The sequence below is a fragment of the Elephas maximus genome, chromosome 3, assembly GCF_024166365.1.
Source record: "Elephas maximus indicus isolate mEleMax1 chromosome 3, mEleMax1 primary haplotype, whole genome shotgun sequence".
Lineage (NCBI taxonomy): Eukaryota > Metazoa > Chordata > Mammalia > Proboscidea > Elephantidae > Elephas > Elephas maximus.
In genome coordinates this window covers 100942140-100956916 of record NC_064821.1, presented here as the reverse complement: position 1 = coordinate 100956916, position 14777 = coordinate 100942140, and the positions used below count along the sequence as shown (strand labels likewise).

At 41.4% G+C, this 14777-nt stretch overlaps 1 protein-coding gene across 1 annotated transcript in view; it reads left to right on the top strand.

The window, feature by feature from the left end:
• C8B (complement C8 beta chain) overlaps positions 1 to 14777 on the top strand; it is a 68540-nt gene that overhangs the window by 14498 nt on the left and 39265 nt on the right. The window contains exons 4-6 of the mRNA XM_049875969.1: positions 7196 to 7337; positions 10632 to 10764; positions 13440 to 13637. Of these exons, the coding sequence (XP_049731926.1) occupies positions 7196 to 7337; positions 10632 to 10764; positions 13440 to 13637 (473 nt within the window). The remainder of the gene's footprint in view (positions 1 to 7195; positions 7338 to 10631; positions 10765 to 13439; positions 13638 to 14777) is intronic.

Here is a 14777-nt window from a genome sequence, read left to right as displayed (position 1 = left end):
TCAAATGAAAATATAGCATATCAAAACCATTGGGACACAGCAAAAGCAATACTCAGAGGGAAATTCAGAGCAATAAATGCCTACATTAAAAAAGAAGAAAGATCCAAAATCATTAACTTAAGCCAACAACTTGAACAAACAGAAAAGGAAGAGCAAAAGAAGCCAAAAGCTACCACAAAAAAAAAGAAATAATAACGATCAGGGCAGAAATAAATGAAATATAAAACAGAAAACCAGTATAAGGAATCACCAAAACCAGAAGTTAGTTCTTTGAAAGGATCAGTAAAATAGACAAACCACTGTACATATTGACAAAAAAAAAAAAACAGATGAGGCAAATAACCAAATTAAGAAATGAAATGGATGACATTACAACCAATCCAACACAGATAAAAAAGATCATAACGGATTACTATGATAAACTGTAATCCAATACATTTGAAAAAACTTAGACGAAATGGGCAAATTCTTAGAAACACACTACTTACCTAAACTAACACAAGCAGAAGTAGAAATTTAAACAGACCCATTACAAAAACAGAGATTGAAGATGTTATTTAAAAAACTGTGAACACACACACATAAAAAAAAAAAGCCCGGGACCAGATGGCTACACTGGAGAATTCTACCAAACATTCAGAGAAGAGTTGATATCAATCTCTTAAAAAACATGAAAGAGGAATGAACACTACTGAAATCTTTCTATGAAACCAGCATAACCCTGATACCTAAGCCAGGCAAAGAAAACACAAAAAAGAAACTTACAAACCAGTATTCCTTATGAACATAGATGCAAAAATTTTTTACAAAATTCTAGCCAACAGACTTCAGCAACATATCAAAAAATCATACGGTATGATTAAGTGGGATTTGTACCAGGATTTCGAGGGTGGTTCAACATTAGAAAATCAATGAATGTAATCCACCACATAAATAAAACAAGGGAAAGAACCATATCATCATATCGATTGATGCAGAAAAGGCACTTGATGAAATTCAACACCATTTCCTGATAAAAACTCTCAGCAAAATAGGAATAGAAGGGAAATTTTTCAACATAATTAGGGGCATATATGCAAAACTAACAAGCAACATTATATTCGATAGAGAAAGGCTGAGAGCCTTCCCTTGGAGAATGAGAATGAAACAAGGATGGTTATTATCACCATTCTTCTTCAACATTGTTTTGGAAGTCCTAGCCAGAGCAATAAGACAAGAAAGAGAAATAAAAAAGTATCCAAATCAGAAAAGAAGTAAAACTATCTCTGTTTGCAGATAACATGATTCTATACATAGAAGACCCTGAAGATTTCACAAGAAAACTGCTGGAACTAATGGAAGGATTTAGCAATGTCGCAGGGTACAAGATCAACACACAAAAATCAGTTGAGTTCTTCTACACTAACAAAGAGTACTCTGAAAAATAAATCAAGGAAACAATACAAGTTACAATACTCCCAAATTGATAAATACCTAGGAACTAACCTAACCAAGGACATAAAAGACTTATACAATGAAAATTATAAAATACTACTACAAGAGTCCCATAAAAATGGAAATATACCTGTGCTCATGGATTAGAAGACTTAATATAGTGAAAATGTCAATTCTACCTAAGGCAATGTACAGATACAATACAATCCCAATATAAATCCCAACAACATTCTTTCCTGAAATGGAAGAACTAATGACCAACTTCATATGGAAAGGAAAGACACCCCCAAATAGCCAAAGCAATATAAAAGAAAAAACAAACAAAAAACAAAGTAGGAGGCCTCACACTCCCTGATATCAAAACATACTATACAGCCACCATAATCAAAACATCCTGGTATTGGTTCAATGATAGACACATAGACCAGTGGAATAAAAGTGAGAATTCAGAATTAAACACAGCCATCTATGGACAAATGATTTTTGACAAGGGGTCAAAGGCCATTTAGTGAGGCAGAAACAATCTCTAATAAACGTTGCTGGCAAAACTAATTATCCACCTGCAGAAAAATGAAACAGGACCAATACCTCACACCATACAAAAAAACTAACTCAAAATGGGTCAAAGACCTAAATGTTAAACCTAAAACCATAAATTCCTGGAAGCAAACATAGGGAGAAAACTATGGGATCTAATCTTTTGTAAAAATAGGATAACAAACATAACAACAAATTCACTAGAAGACAAACTAGATAAATGGACCTCATAAAACTTAAAAATTTATGCTCATCAAAAAACTTTATTAAAAGAGTAAATAGAGTGTTGGCATCTCCTGTCTGGAGGGGGGATGGGAGGATAGAGAGAGTTGGAAGTTGGCAAAATTGTCACGAAAGGAGAGACTGGAAGGGCTGACTCATTAGGGGGAGAGCAAGTGGGAGTACGGAGTAAGGTGTATATAAACTTATATGTGACAGTCTGACTTGATTTGTAAACGTTCACTTGAAGCTCAATAAAAGTTAATAAAAAAAAAAGAGTAAATAGATCTATTAAGGGGGAAAAAAATCTTTGGAAATGACTTGTCCAGTAAAAGTCCCATCTCTAAAATCTATAGAAAACTGTAATAACTCAACAACAAAAAGACAACCCAATCACAAAATGGGCAAAGGACATGAACAGAACCTTCACCAAAGAGGACATCCAAGCAGCCAACAAACATATGAAAATATGTTCATGATCACTAACCTTTAAAAAGATGCAAATCAAAACTACAATGAAATACCATCTTACCCTGACTAAAAACAAACAAAAAAACAGATAACACATGTTGGCAAGGATGTGGGGAGACTGGAACCCTTATCCATTGCTGGTGGAACTGTAAAATGGTACAACCACTATGGAAAACAGTATGATACTTTCTCAAAAAACTAGAAATAGAACTGTCCTATCCATGATCCTCCCAATGTGCCTGTCAGTTTATCGTACTGTGGGGGCTTGCGTGTTGCTGTGATGCTGGAAGCTATGCCACCGGTATTCAGATACCAGCAGGGTCATCCATGGAGGACAGGTTTCAGCTGAGCTTCCAGACTAAGACAGGCTAGGAAGAAGGACCCGACAGTCTACTTCTGAAAAGCATCAGCCAGTGAAAACCTTATGAATAGCAGTGGAACATTGACTGGTACAGTGCTGGAAGATGAGCCCCTCAGGTTGGAAGGCACTCAAAATATGACTGGGGAAGAGCTGCCTCCTCAAAGTAGAGTCGACCTTAATGACGTGGATGGAGTAAAGCTTTCAGGACCTTCATTTGCTGATGTGGCATGACTCAAAATGAGAAGAAACAGCTGCAAACATCCATTAATAATCGGAACCTGGAATGTACGAAGTATGAATCTAGGAAAATTGGAAACCATCAAAAAGGAAATGGAATCCATAAACATCAATGTCCTAGGCATTAGTGAGCTGAAATGGACTGGTATTGGCCATTTTGAATCGGACAGTCATACAGTCTACTATGCTGGGAATGACAACTTGAAGAGGAATGGTGTTGCATTCATCATCAAAAAGAACGTTTCGAGATCTATCCTGAAGTACAATGCTGCCAGTGACAGGATAATATCCATACGCCTACAAGGAAGACCAGTTAATACGACTATTATTCAAATTTACACACCAACTACTAGGGCCAAAGATGAAGAAATAGAAGATTTTTTTCAGCTGCTGCAGTCTGAAATTGATCAAACACGCAGTCAAGATGTAACCAAAAGCTCAGAGAAGAAATAGATCTACATGAGCCATGACCTCATCTACCCTGAGACCAGACACAATAGATGATGCCCGGCTACCACCACTGACCATTCTGACTGGGGTCACAATAGATGGTCCCAGAGAGAATGACAGAAAAATGTGGAGCAGAAATCAAATGCCTAAAAAAAAAAAAAAAGCCCAACGAACTGGAATAGTAAAGAACTCAGGACTCCTCAAGGCTATGGTCTGGAGATGCTCTGTAAATGTAGAACTGAGCTTATCCCCTGAGATCACCTTTTAGCAAAATAGGGTGGCACACAATAAAGGATATTACCCGTGTGGCCAGTGGACTACTTAAAAACCATCTGTATGAGACCTATGAGTCAGAATCAACTTGATGGCAACAGGCTAGGCTAGGCTGGTGTGAGATCAGAATGTCAACATACCTCCAAAGCAAGAAGGGGGAGATAAAGGGGCAGGGAAACTAGAGTGCTGGAAATGGAACAAACAGAATGCAAATGATGAGAATGTTGACACATTGTGATAAAAGTAACTAATGTCACTGAACAACTTGTGTGGAAATTGTCAAATGGGAACCTAACTTGCTGTGTAAACTTTCACCTAAAACTCAATAAAATGCTATTAAAAAAAAAAAAAAAGATCTTTTCTGTTTCTTGGAAGGATACAATGACATAATGAATATGAATGCTCTTTGTGGACTCTTAGTTGGGGTCTCGTAGCTCAAATAAACTATCTGATTCATATGAGAACCATGGAGACTTTCCCACAGCTCAGACCTGGGACTTCAGACTTCTAGTTCAGTCCCTTCCTGCCCTGCTCTTCAACCACGTTGCTATGCCAGATGTAGCTGGGTAAGTTTTCCTTCTTGTTTGCTACAGTCTTTCTAGGAATGGGTAATGAATTTATCTCTAAGCCACCAGAAGAGAAGGTCACCGATGAAATGAGTTGAGGCGTGAACATTTTCTGACCAGATAAGTAAGAGGGGATTATGGGGCTTCAAGATAAAATTGTGGCCATAGATGTATTAGCTTCCTATTGCTGCTAGAACATATTACCACCAACTTAGGGGCTTAGAACAATAAAAATTATTATCTTACAGTTCTGGGGATCAGAAGCCTGAAATCAGGTTCACTAGGTCTTTTTTTAGGTAAAATCAAGACATTAGTAGGGCTGTGTTCTTTCTCGAAGTTCTAGGGGAGAATTTTCTCCTTGCCTTTACCAGCTTCGAGAGACCACTTGCATTCCTTAGTTCGTGGCCCCACATCACCCTACTGTGGCTTCCATCATCACATCTCCTTTCCTGATTGTGATTTCTGCCTCCCTCTTTCCCTTATAAGGACCCTTGTGATTACATTAGCCCCATTTAGATAATGCAGGATAATCTCCCCATCTCAAGACTCTTAGTCACACCTGCGAAGTCCATTTTGCCAAGTAAGGTAACACATTCACAGATTCTGGGATTAGGATGTGAACATCTTGGAGGGAGGGCATTATTCTGCCCACCATAATAGGCTTCCTCTATGTTGGCGTTCTGTCTTAATGAAAGGATTAATAAATATAAAATAGAAATATAAATATATGGCAGTATATTTTACACAATAATAAGCTGATGTCACATTTTTTTGACATGACAATTTTATCTTTCTTTTGACAATGTCCCAAAAAGGTATGCTGGTGATTAGGAGCTCATGCTCACCCTCTCTCTCTCTTTCCCTTCCTCATCTGAAAAAATCAGAAAGATGCTTAGACAAAAGTCTCCCTCCTATCCAAAGGACACTGTGCCTGAAACTTCATCAGCAGGGGCCTACCCAGAATCTCTCTCTTAAGAGCTCCGTTGGATTTCTCAGAGTCCTGGGGCTGAGTACAATGTGGGCAAAACCTCAAATACTTACATAGGGTAGTTAGCATCATTTACCTCTGGGCGGGGAGGTGGGGGGTGGATCTTTGAAGAGATAGTTCCTGTCTTTTGCATTTCTGTATCACCAAGTCCAGCATAGCCTCCACCACGTGATATAGTCAGTAAACATTTTTGATTGAATGAGGAAGCAAATAGAGGAAGGAAGGAGGAGGGGTGGAGGGGAGAAGGACAAAGGGAGGAGGGAAGGGAGGGACGAAGGAGGGAAAGAGAGAAGAAAGAAAGGAGGGAGCACGCAAATGAATAATCATTAGCTGCAGAACTAAGTAAACACTTGTCTTTGCAACTGCTTCATCTAGCTAATTCGAGCAAACATATTCCTCTACTTCACCAAGTTTAGGCCAAAAATAAGGACATTTTACCAAAATTATCTAGATGGCAGTTGTAAGTTTGTAGATGGACTGAACCCATGCAGATTGTTCTTCAGGATCTTTCAAGAAAGGATGAGAGATTCGTAGAGCAATTCCTAGGGTTTATTGCAAATACAAAATTCAATCCCATAAATCTGAGAGAATTTTTTTACAGTGTGTCTGTGGACTCATTATGGCCAGCGTTCCATGATTCTGACCAGAGTCATAATGGTTATTTGGTCAGACTTTAGTTTAAATAAATGCCTTGTAAGAAACATTTGAAGACCAGATTGTGAGATTGTTTTTCTTCTGCCTTTAACACCCTAGGAGCATTGATGAAAAGTGACTAGACACATGGAAGGAAACAGGGAGACCTTTTTATAGGCTTTATCCTCCAAGAAGATACAAATAAGATAGTCAAGTCAGTGGAGGGAGGGGGACCCTCAAAGGAACCAAAGTGATACAAATAATCTCTCACAGACCATATGGCTATGGTGTTGAAGGTGAGGTTTTGTGAAAATAATTTGTGATTAGACAGTTATAGGTTCGAATTCTGCTACAGAGTGCCATGAGTCGAAGAGATTCAACGGCAACTAACAATAACAACAACAACAGGCTCAAATCCTGCTATAGATATTTACTAGCAGTGTAAACCTGCCTCACAAAAACACTAATAACAGTAATGATGATAACACTTACAAAACACTTCCGTGCGTCACCGCTGTTCTATCGACTCACTTAAATCCCCAACAACTCAATGGGGTAGGTATGATGATTTCCCTACTTTAAAAAAAAAAAGAGTAAATTGAGGCAGGAGGTTAGGTCATGTATAAAAGGTCACATAGCTAATCACTAATTGCAGAACCCACCAAACACACTTCTCTCCAGAGCTCAGGGAGAGAAGTCCAGGCTCCTGTCTGACCATTTCACCCCCTGGGTTATAAGACATTTTCCCTCTCTATACCACCCCCGCCTTGCCCTTGTGGAATGTTTCCAAACAATCTCGCCTCAAAGTGCTTTCAGAAATACAATTCTGGCCCCTTTTGGGGGGATATGGGGATAGGGGGTTAAGTGATAATGCCATTACCAACTGACCCTGATACATCAGGGCTAATCAAGATGAGCATTATTAAAGGCCCAGCTAAATGTCCAGCACAAGGAGGTGCTCATGCCATGCTGGTTCCCCTCATTGATAATCGTGTGACTGTGGGTGGTACCCTTTCTCCATCCCAGGGAGGTGTATAAACCGCAGACTTCTTTGCAATGGGGACAATGACTGTGGAGACCAATTAGATGAGGCAAACTGCAGAAGAATTTATAAAAAATGTCAGCATGAAATGGATCGATACTGGGCCATTGACACCCTGGCCAGTGGGTAAGTGACTATCTTCCTGTTGTGTAGATGAGAAGGCATTGAATTAAATGTGATTGGGAACTAGAGAGGGAGGGAGCTGATAGAAACAGTTCTTGTCTTTCATCTCTTAAAAAACAATGCCATGTAAGTGGATGCTTCTGGATGTTCTCGAGGACAGTCCTGATGAGCAGTGGGAGCACAAAGAGCGGACAAACACAGGCCACACAAGAGGGTGGTGTAGGGACACTAGGGACAGAGCTGTGCATGGAGACCACTGGGCTGCTATAGGATAGCTGGGTCCGAACATTAATTTTAATACTGTGAGTGGGAATTGACTCAATGGCAACGGGTTTGGTTTTTGGTATATGACTGTGTTGGTTCAAACGGTTAACACACTTGGCTACTAACAAAAGGTTGGCAGTTTGAGTCCGCCCAAAGGCACCTCAGAAGAAAGGCCTGGCAATCTACTTCTGAAAAATCAGCCACTGAAAACCCTATGGAGCACAGTTCTACTTTAACATACATGGGATCATCGTGAGCCAGAGTCTACGTGACAGCAACTGGTTATGTGACTGTGTTAGGTGCTTCCAAGCATTACGATTTATGTCCTATTAAAAACTTGGGAGTAGGTTTTATTTATATCTGTATCCTAGGCCCAGGATAGGTCCTGGCCTGGAGGAGAAGCTCATTAAATGGCTAATAGAGGAATGGATCTCCAGGAAGGCTCTGGAATCCATCTGTGGTTCAGACTTCTGGGGATCTCTGAGTTGGTCTGATCCTCTGGTGAGGTCAGAGAAGCAAGGTGACTCTTTCAAGGTCAAGAAGGGTACCTCCTCTAACTCTGGGTCCTGCCACCTCCATCCTATTTTTCTGCCAAATTCTGCAGCTTCTCAGACTCCAGGAGTGAGACTCATCCCTCATAAGGTTTAAGAATCCACTATATGTGATACAATGTGGGGAAAGGAACAATGACCCTGAACGGAATTCACCTTCTTCCTTAAAAAAAAAAAAAAAAGCATATCTCGATGCTTATGGTTGTCATTAGTGAGGTAAGCTTCATATGGGGTGTTCTCTTAGGACATCTTATATGCTAGTTTTCTAATACTACTTCCCAGAGGAGAAAAACTGAGGCCTGGCAAAGTGAAGTGAGTTTCCAGCAGCCACTTGATTAGAAGGCGAGAGAGTAGAGGGTCAAACCAGGTAGTGGAGTCTAACTGGAAGCAGTACGCAGGGTTAGAAGGACCAGCTCGCTGACCAGGAGACCTCGAGTGAGGCACATATCTATGTGGAGCTTTAGTTTTGTCACCTGGAGAAGACAACCACGTAATACCTTTCTTTCAAAGTTCTGTAGTAAACTAGTAAGTGAGAGGCAGCTTGTGTGGTGAGAAGAAAGCAGACCGGAAGCAGATCACCAGACTTTGAATCCAGCCCACCAGTTGCTGCTAGGAGTGAGGCCCTGAGCAAGTCAATTGACCTCCCTGTGCCTCAGTTTCCTCATCTGTAAAATGGAGGTAATAATAATACCTATCTCCTAAGCTTGCTTGGAGCCCTGGTGGTGCAGTAGTTAAGAGCTCAGCTGCTAATCAAAAGGTGAGCAGTTCAAATCCACCAACTACTCCTGGGAAACCCTATGGGCAGCTCTACTCTTCCTGTAGGGTCACTATGAGTTGGAATCGACTCGACGGCAATTTTTTTTTTTTTTTGAGACTTGCTTACCAGTACCACCAGTTACTGTTGAGCCAATTCCAACTCACAGCAACCCCATGGGTGCAGAGTAGAGCTGCACCATAGGGCTTTCAAAGCCGTGACCTTTTAGAAGCAGATCTCCAGGCTTGTCTTCTAAGGTGCCTATGGGTAGATTGAAACTACCAACCCTTAGGTTAGTAGTTGAGCACTTAACCATTTGTACCACTCAAGGACTCCTCATAAGGTTGCTAGAAGGATTAAATGAACTTACATGCTAAAATTGCTTAGGGTGGTACCTCCACACGTAAGCACCATGCTATAATAGTTAAATAAAACAAATAAATGTGTATCATTATTATATATAAAAATCTGTCATGGGAAAGAGAGCCTCAGACAATTCTGGTTAGAATAGAACCAAGGCTAATGTGCAGAGCTGAAGGGAGGAAGAGCTCCATTCAATGTATAAAGAACTTGCAAAATAGTCAGAGCTGGTCAAGAACGGAGGGGTACCTCAGGAGGCAATGAGAAGTAGCACCTAAGTAACAACTGGGTTTTCCTCCTCTCTAATATGGGCATAATAACTACAACCAAGGGTTGCAGGGACCCTAAATGCACTCACTACAGTGTCTGTCACCACTTAGACCCTCAGGAAGCAGTCGTTATTTTGAATTTATCTTGTAATGGGGGTGTGTACAGAAATTGATAAGAAAACCTCTACCCTCAAGTAGCACACAGTCTAATAAGGGCAACAGATACATAAATAATAAGAAATGTGGTGGCATAGTGCTTAAAAGCTATGGTGAGCTATGGCTGCTAACCAAAAAGGTCAGCAATTCAAATCCACCAGCCACTCCTTGGAAACCCTGTGGGGCAGTTCAACTCTGTCCTATAGGGTTGCTCTGAGTCAGAATCACCTCGACAGCAACTGGCTTTTGGTTTTCATCACATACTAAGCAGTGTTTTAATCACTTAACAAATAGTGACACATGCAATCCTCATAACAACCCAATGATGTAGGTATTTTCATAGTACTCATTTTACACATAAGGAGACTGAGGCACAGAGAGGTTAACCGGTTTGCCCAAGGCCACATAGGTAGTAATTGGCAGAATAGGGATTTGAACCCAGGCATCTGGCTCCATGGTTCATGCTTTTAACTATTAAGCTATTCTGCTCTTATAGTATAGTGCAATGAACACATGAAGGGTAAGCACACGATATTAGAGGTCCTCTAATCCAGTGTGGGTGGGGTTTTAGGTATGCAAGATGTCAGTGAAGGCTTCCCGCAACTTTCCACAATAGTGAAGGCTCAATCTTGAAGGTCAAGTAGGAGATAAAATAATGGAGAGCTGGAGGGGCATTCTGGGCACAGGGAACGGCGCTTACACATAGGAGAAGGAGCAAAGCAGAGTTGAGAGAGAACAACCTTCCCCAAATGGCTGGGAACTAGGGTATCTGACTGTAGTCAGGGGCAACCAGAGATGAAGCAGGAAAGCTGATTTGGGACCAGATACTGAGGGTCTTAAATGTCATGCCAAGGAGTTCTGGTTTCATTCTGTAAGGCCTGCCATCTGAGATATCATAACCTACAAACCTAACCTCTTCACCTTCTCTGTGCCTTCCCTGAAGGTTAAATTTATTTACAAGCAGTTTGGAGGGCCCGGTTCTAGATCACAGGTATTACGATGGTGGATGCTCCCCCCATTACATCCTCAACACACGGTTTAGGAAGCCATATAATGTGGAAAGCTACACCCCAAAGGTGAGTACCAGCCAGGAAGCAACTGCAGGACAATAGAAGGGGCACTGGGCAAGCAGTCAGCTAATGTGGATTCAAGGCCAGGCCCTGTATCCTGTGAGCTGTGTGACCCTGAATGCATCACTTTTCCTCTTTGAGCTTCAATTTCTTCATATGTAAACTGAGCGGTCCCTTCCACGAGACATTGTGGTAAGGATGAAATGCTATACATGGTAACAGTGGTAGTATAGTATAATATAGTAGTAGTTGTAGTTGCAGTAATAATAATAGTGACAATAATAAGAATAATAATATCAATAGCTACCATGGGGATAAAAGTATAGTTTAGGATTTGGGTCACACAGACTTGGTGCCATGTGCCATTTACTATCTGTATCATCTTAAATGTTCCGAGCCTCTGTTTCTTTATCTTTAAATTGGGAGTTATAAAGGTTCTACTCTGCAGGGTGAGGATTATTGAGATCCTAATGTGGAAGTGCTTAGCACAGAACCCGGTGAGTTCTCAAGGAATGTTAACTTGTTGTTGTTACTGTTGTATTGTTATTATTATTACTACCAGGTTCTTGCTTATTAGAACCAGGCATTTTTCTTAGCATTTTAAACTATAAAATACTCCCCCAATGTCAACCTGTATTATGACTAACATAAACTATCAACTTCAAAACAAATCTCACCAAGAATGGAGTTAAAATAGACCGTATTACCGTACAACGCACATGCTTGAGATCTGATAGGAAGCGCGTAAGACTGAGATACTTGAGTCTAGGCCTGGCTCTGCCACAGGTCACAGTTAGACTAAGTTTCTTTTCTACTTGAGCCTCAGTTTCCCCATCTGTAAAATGAGGGGGTTGGCCTAGAGGATCTTGATGGCAGTTTCCATACCTACAATTCCATAGTTCTGAAGGCTAGGCTAATAATTTCTCCCCACCCCCAACATATACCCATTGGCTAAAAAGGAAAAATTAGCTCAGGGCCAAACCTAGCTGTTGAGCAAAGATCCCTCACACTCTCACGCTTCTACCACGTGCCCAATGCCATCCCCACAGCCTCTCCTGTCAAGAGAGGTCTTAGAGCATCCATTCAGCATCAGGTTAAAACAACTCCTAACCCAGGCAGGGTATATATCTTAAGTCTCCTTTCTCCATAGCCAATCATGTTTGAGCACTTACCTTGTGCCAAAGGAGCCCTGGTGGTGCAACAGTTAAGCACTCAACTGCTAACTGAAAGGTTGGCAGTTTGAACCTAACCAGCACCTCTGTGGGAGAAAGACCTGACCATCTACTCTCGTAAAGATTACAGCCAAGAAAACCCTATGGGGGCAGCTCTCCTCTGTACACATGGGGTCGCTGTGAGTCAGAATAGACTCAGTGGCTCCTGACAATAACCACTCTGTGCCAGACACTGTGCCAGTGCCGATATTCCTCTGTAAACTCAACTCTCAGACCAAGCCTCACGGTAGGCACCATTGCCTTCTCCATTTTACACATGAAGAAACTGAGGCATAGACAGGTGAAGTTAATTACCCAAGGTCATCCAACAGGAAAATAGCAGTGTCACCATCAACCTCAGGAAGCCTTCTCTAGATCACACTCTGATCCCCCTGCTTCCTTTCCATGGCAGTTGAGGGACTATGCCCTCTTCTGGGGATTGCAGACATCCAGAAGGCAATGGGAGTGCAAGTGGAGATGGTTCAGACTGGCCACACCAGCATCACTGGGCAGTGCATACTCACCTGGCTGGAGCACAGGACCAAGAGCACTGGTTTTCCAGCAAACCGCTCTTCTAAGTTCTTTCTGCGAACTGTCACTTCATCACCACTGCCACTGCCCTTGGCCAGGCCCTCATCAGCTACTACCTGCACTTCCCTTGTAGCCTCTTCCCTGGCCTGTCTCTCTGACCCGGAATTCATCACCTACAGTCCAACCACCATGCTACCCCAGAGTGATCTTCCTAAGGCTCAGCTACTTCCTCTCTTGGCTCATCTTTGCCTACAGATTTCAGTCCATATGTCAGAGCAAGGAATTCAAGAGTCTCAACATTTTGATGCCAGTACATTCTCCTACAATACCTCTCCCTTCCCCTCACTCTTGCATCCTCTGATTCAACCACCCCTTGAATCCTTGTGGTTCTTGGAATCCATCCTGCCCTTTCCTACCTCTGTCCCTTTGCTTAAGCCGAGCTCACAGCCCAGAATGTTCTCCTGTTCCTCTGCCAGTTAAGATCTAAATCAATCAACCTCCTCTGAGTCTAAACCCAAAGGTATTGAATGTGTGTGTCTCTGGATCAGCATCCCTGGGTGGTGCAAATGGTTAACATACTCAGCTGCTGACAGAAAGGTTGGAGGTTCTAGGCCACCCAGAGGTGCCTCAGAAGAAAGACCTGTTGATCTACTTTTGAAAAGTCAGCCATTGAAAACCCCTATGGAGCATGGTTCCACTCTGACACACATGGGGTCACCATGAGTAGAAACTGATTCAAAGACAACTGATTTTTCCTCCTGCTAGATTAAGAGGGAGCCCCAGAGGAAGGGGGACAAGTTAGACCTTATTTACCTGTATCCAGAACACCTAGACCAGTGGTGGGCACATAGTAAGAGTACAAGAGTACACATATGCTGACTTGTACTGAACTGACATGAGTCAAATGAAATAAGAAAATTTTTTTTTTAATTCTTTTAGACTCAAGGCAAATACGAATTTGCGCTGACAGAGTATGAATCATACGCAGATTTTGAGCATAATATCACAGAAAGAACAGCTGCGATGTCTAGTTTCAGCTTTGGTTTTAAAATACCTCTATTAGTTGAATGTTGCTATGACATGGCAAGTTTTAATGGCCAACACTTTATTAGCAGAATCAAAGAATTCGCTCACACAGTAAGTATGCTTTTGTTGCTTTTATATTTATATATATCCTTTTTTTGTGTGTGGTACAATGGTTAAAGCACTCGTTTGCTAACTGAAAGGTTGGCGGTTCTAACCCACCAGCTGCTCCATTGGAGAAAGATGTGACAGTCTGCTCCTGCAAAGATTTATAGCCTTGGAAACCTTATGGGGGCAGTTCTACTCTTTCAACGTCACTATGAGTCAGGTTTGACCTGAGGGCAACAAGTTTGGGGTTTTTTTGTTGTTGTTTATCATTTGAATTTCCATTCCTACAGATGTGTCTATATTCTAGATTACTACTAACAACCCATTATGTTTCTGTTGTCTTGAAAGTCTTTTTACGAAAAATAGCTCAATCTTATATTAACGTAGTTTTAGAGAGGCCAAGTGGCTGTGGTCTTCTATAATTACTTTCTCTCATTTTCCTTTGTTTTTCATTAAGCTTAAGATTATAGCTTTGTCAAACTCAAATATCTCTGGAGACTTTTCAGCCCACAGCACTTTGACTTTGCTGTCCCAAACATTCAGCTGAAATTCCTCTCTGGAACATCACGAAGACCTCTTCTCCTGCTTTCCTTCTGCTCCTTATCAGTTTCCTTCCAGGGTTCTAGAATCCCCAGCTGTTCTTTAAATATTTAGTTTGTGGCACTCTTACCTTCTCATCTACATCTGGCCCTAGGTGATCTACTTATGTTCCACCTTCACAGGCATGAGCCAGGAACCTTCATCACTGAGTCTAACTTTCTCTCAAGCTGTACACCTGCACTGCTCACTCTTCCAAGCATCATCACCTGCGTGCCTGGCTGACACTCCAAAACAAATTCTTCCTCCTACATTTCTGTTTTATTAAAATTTTTTCCTCCTTCTTTTCCAAGCTAAGAACCACAGAATTATGTTTGGCTCACACTTCTGCTTCATTTCCACATCCGTTGGCCACTAAATCCTTCAGTTATTACCCTCCAATATTTTTAAATCTATCTTCTCTTACATTTGTAACAAACCCAGGCCCTATCATTCTTACTTTGCTCTTCTGAACAGTCTCCCTGCTTCCCAACTTCCCCCTTTAAATCCATCTGCTGCCACCTTCTATAATACTAATCTACAAGGTAAAGGTCAGACCTCTTGGTTGGG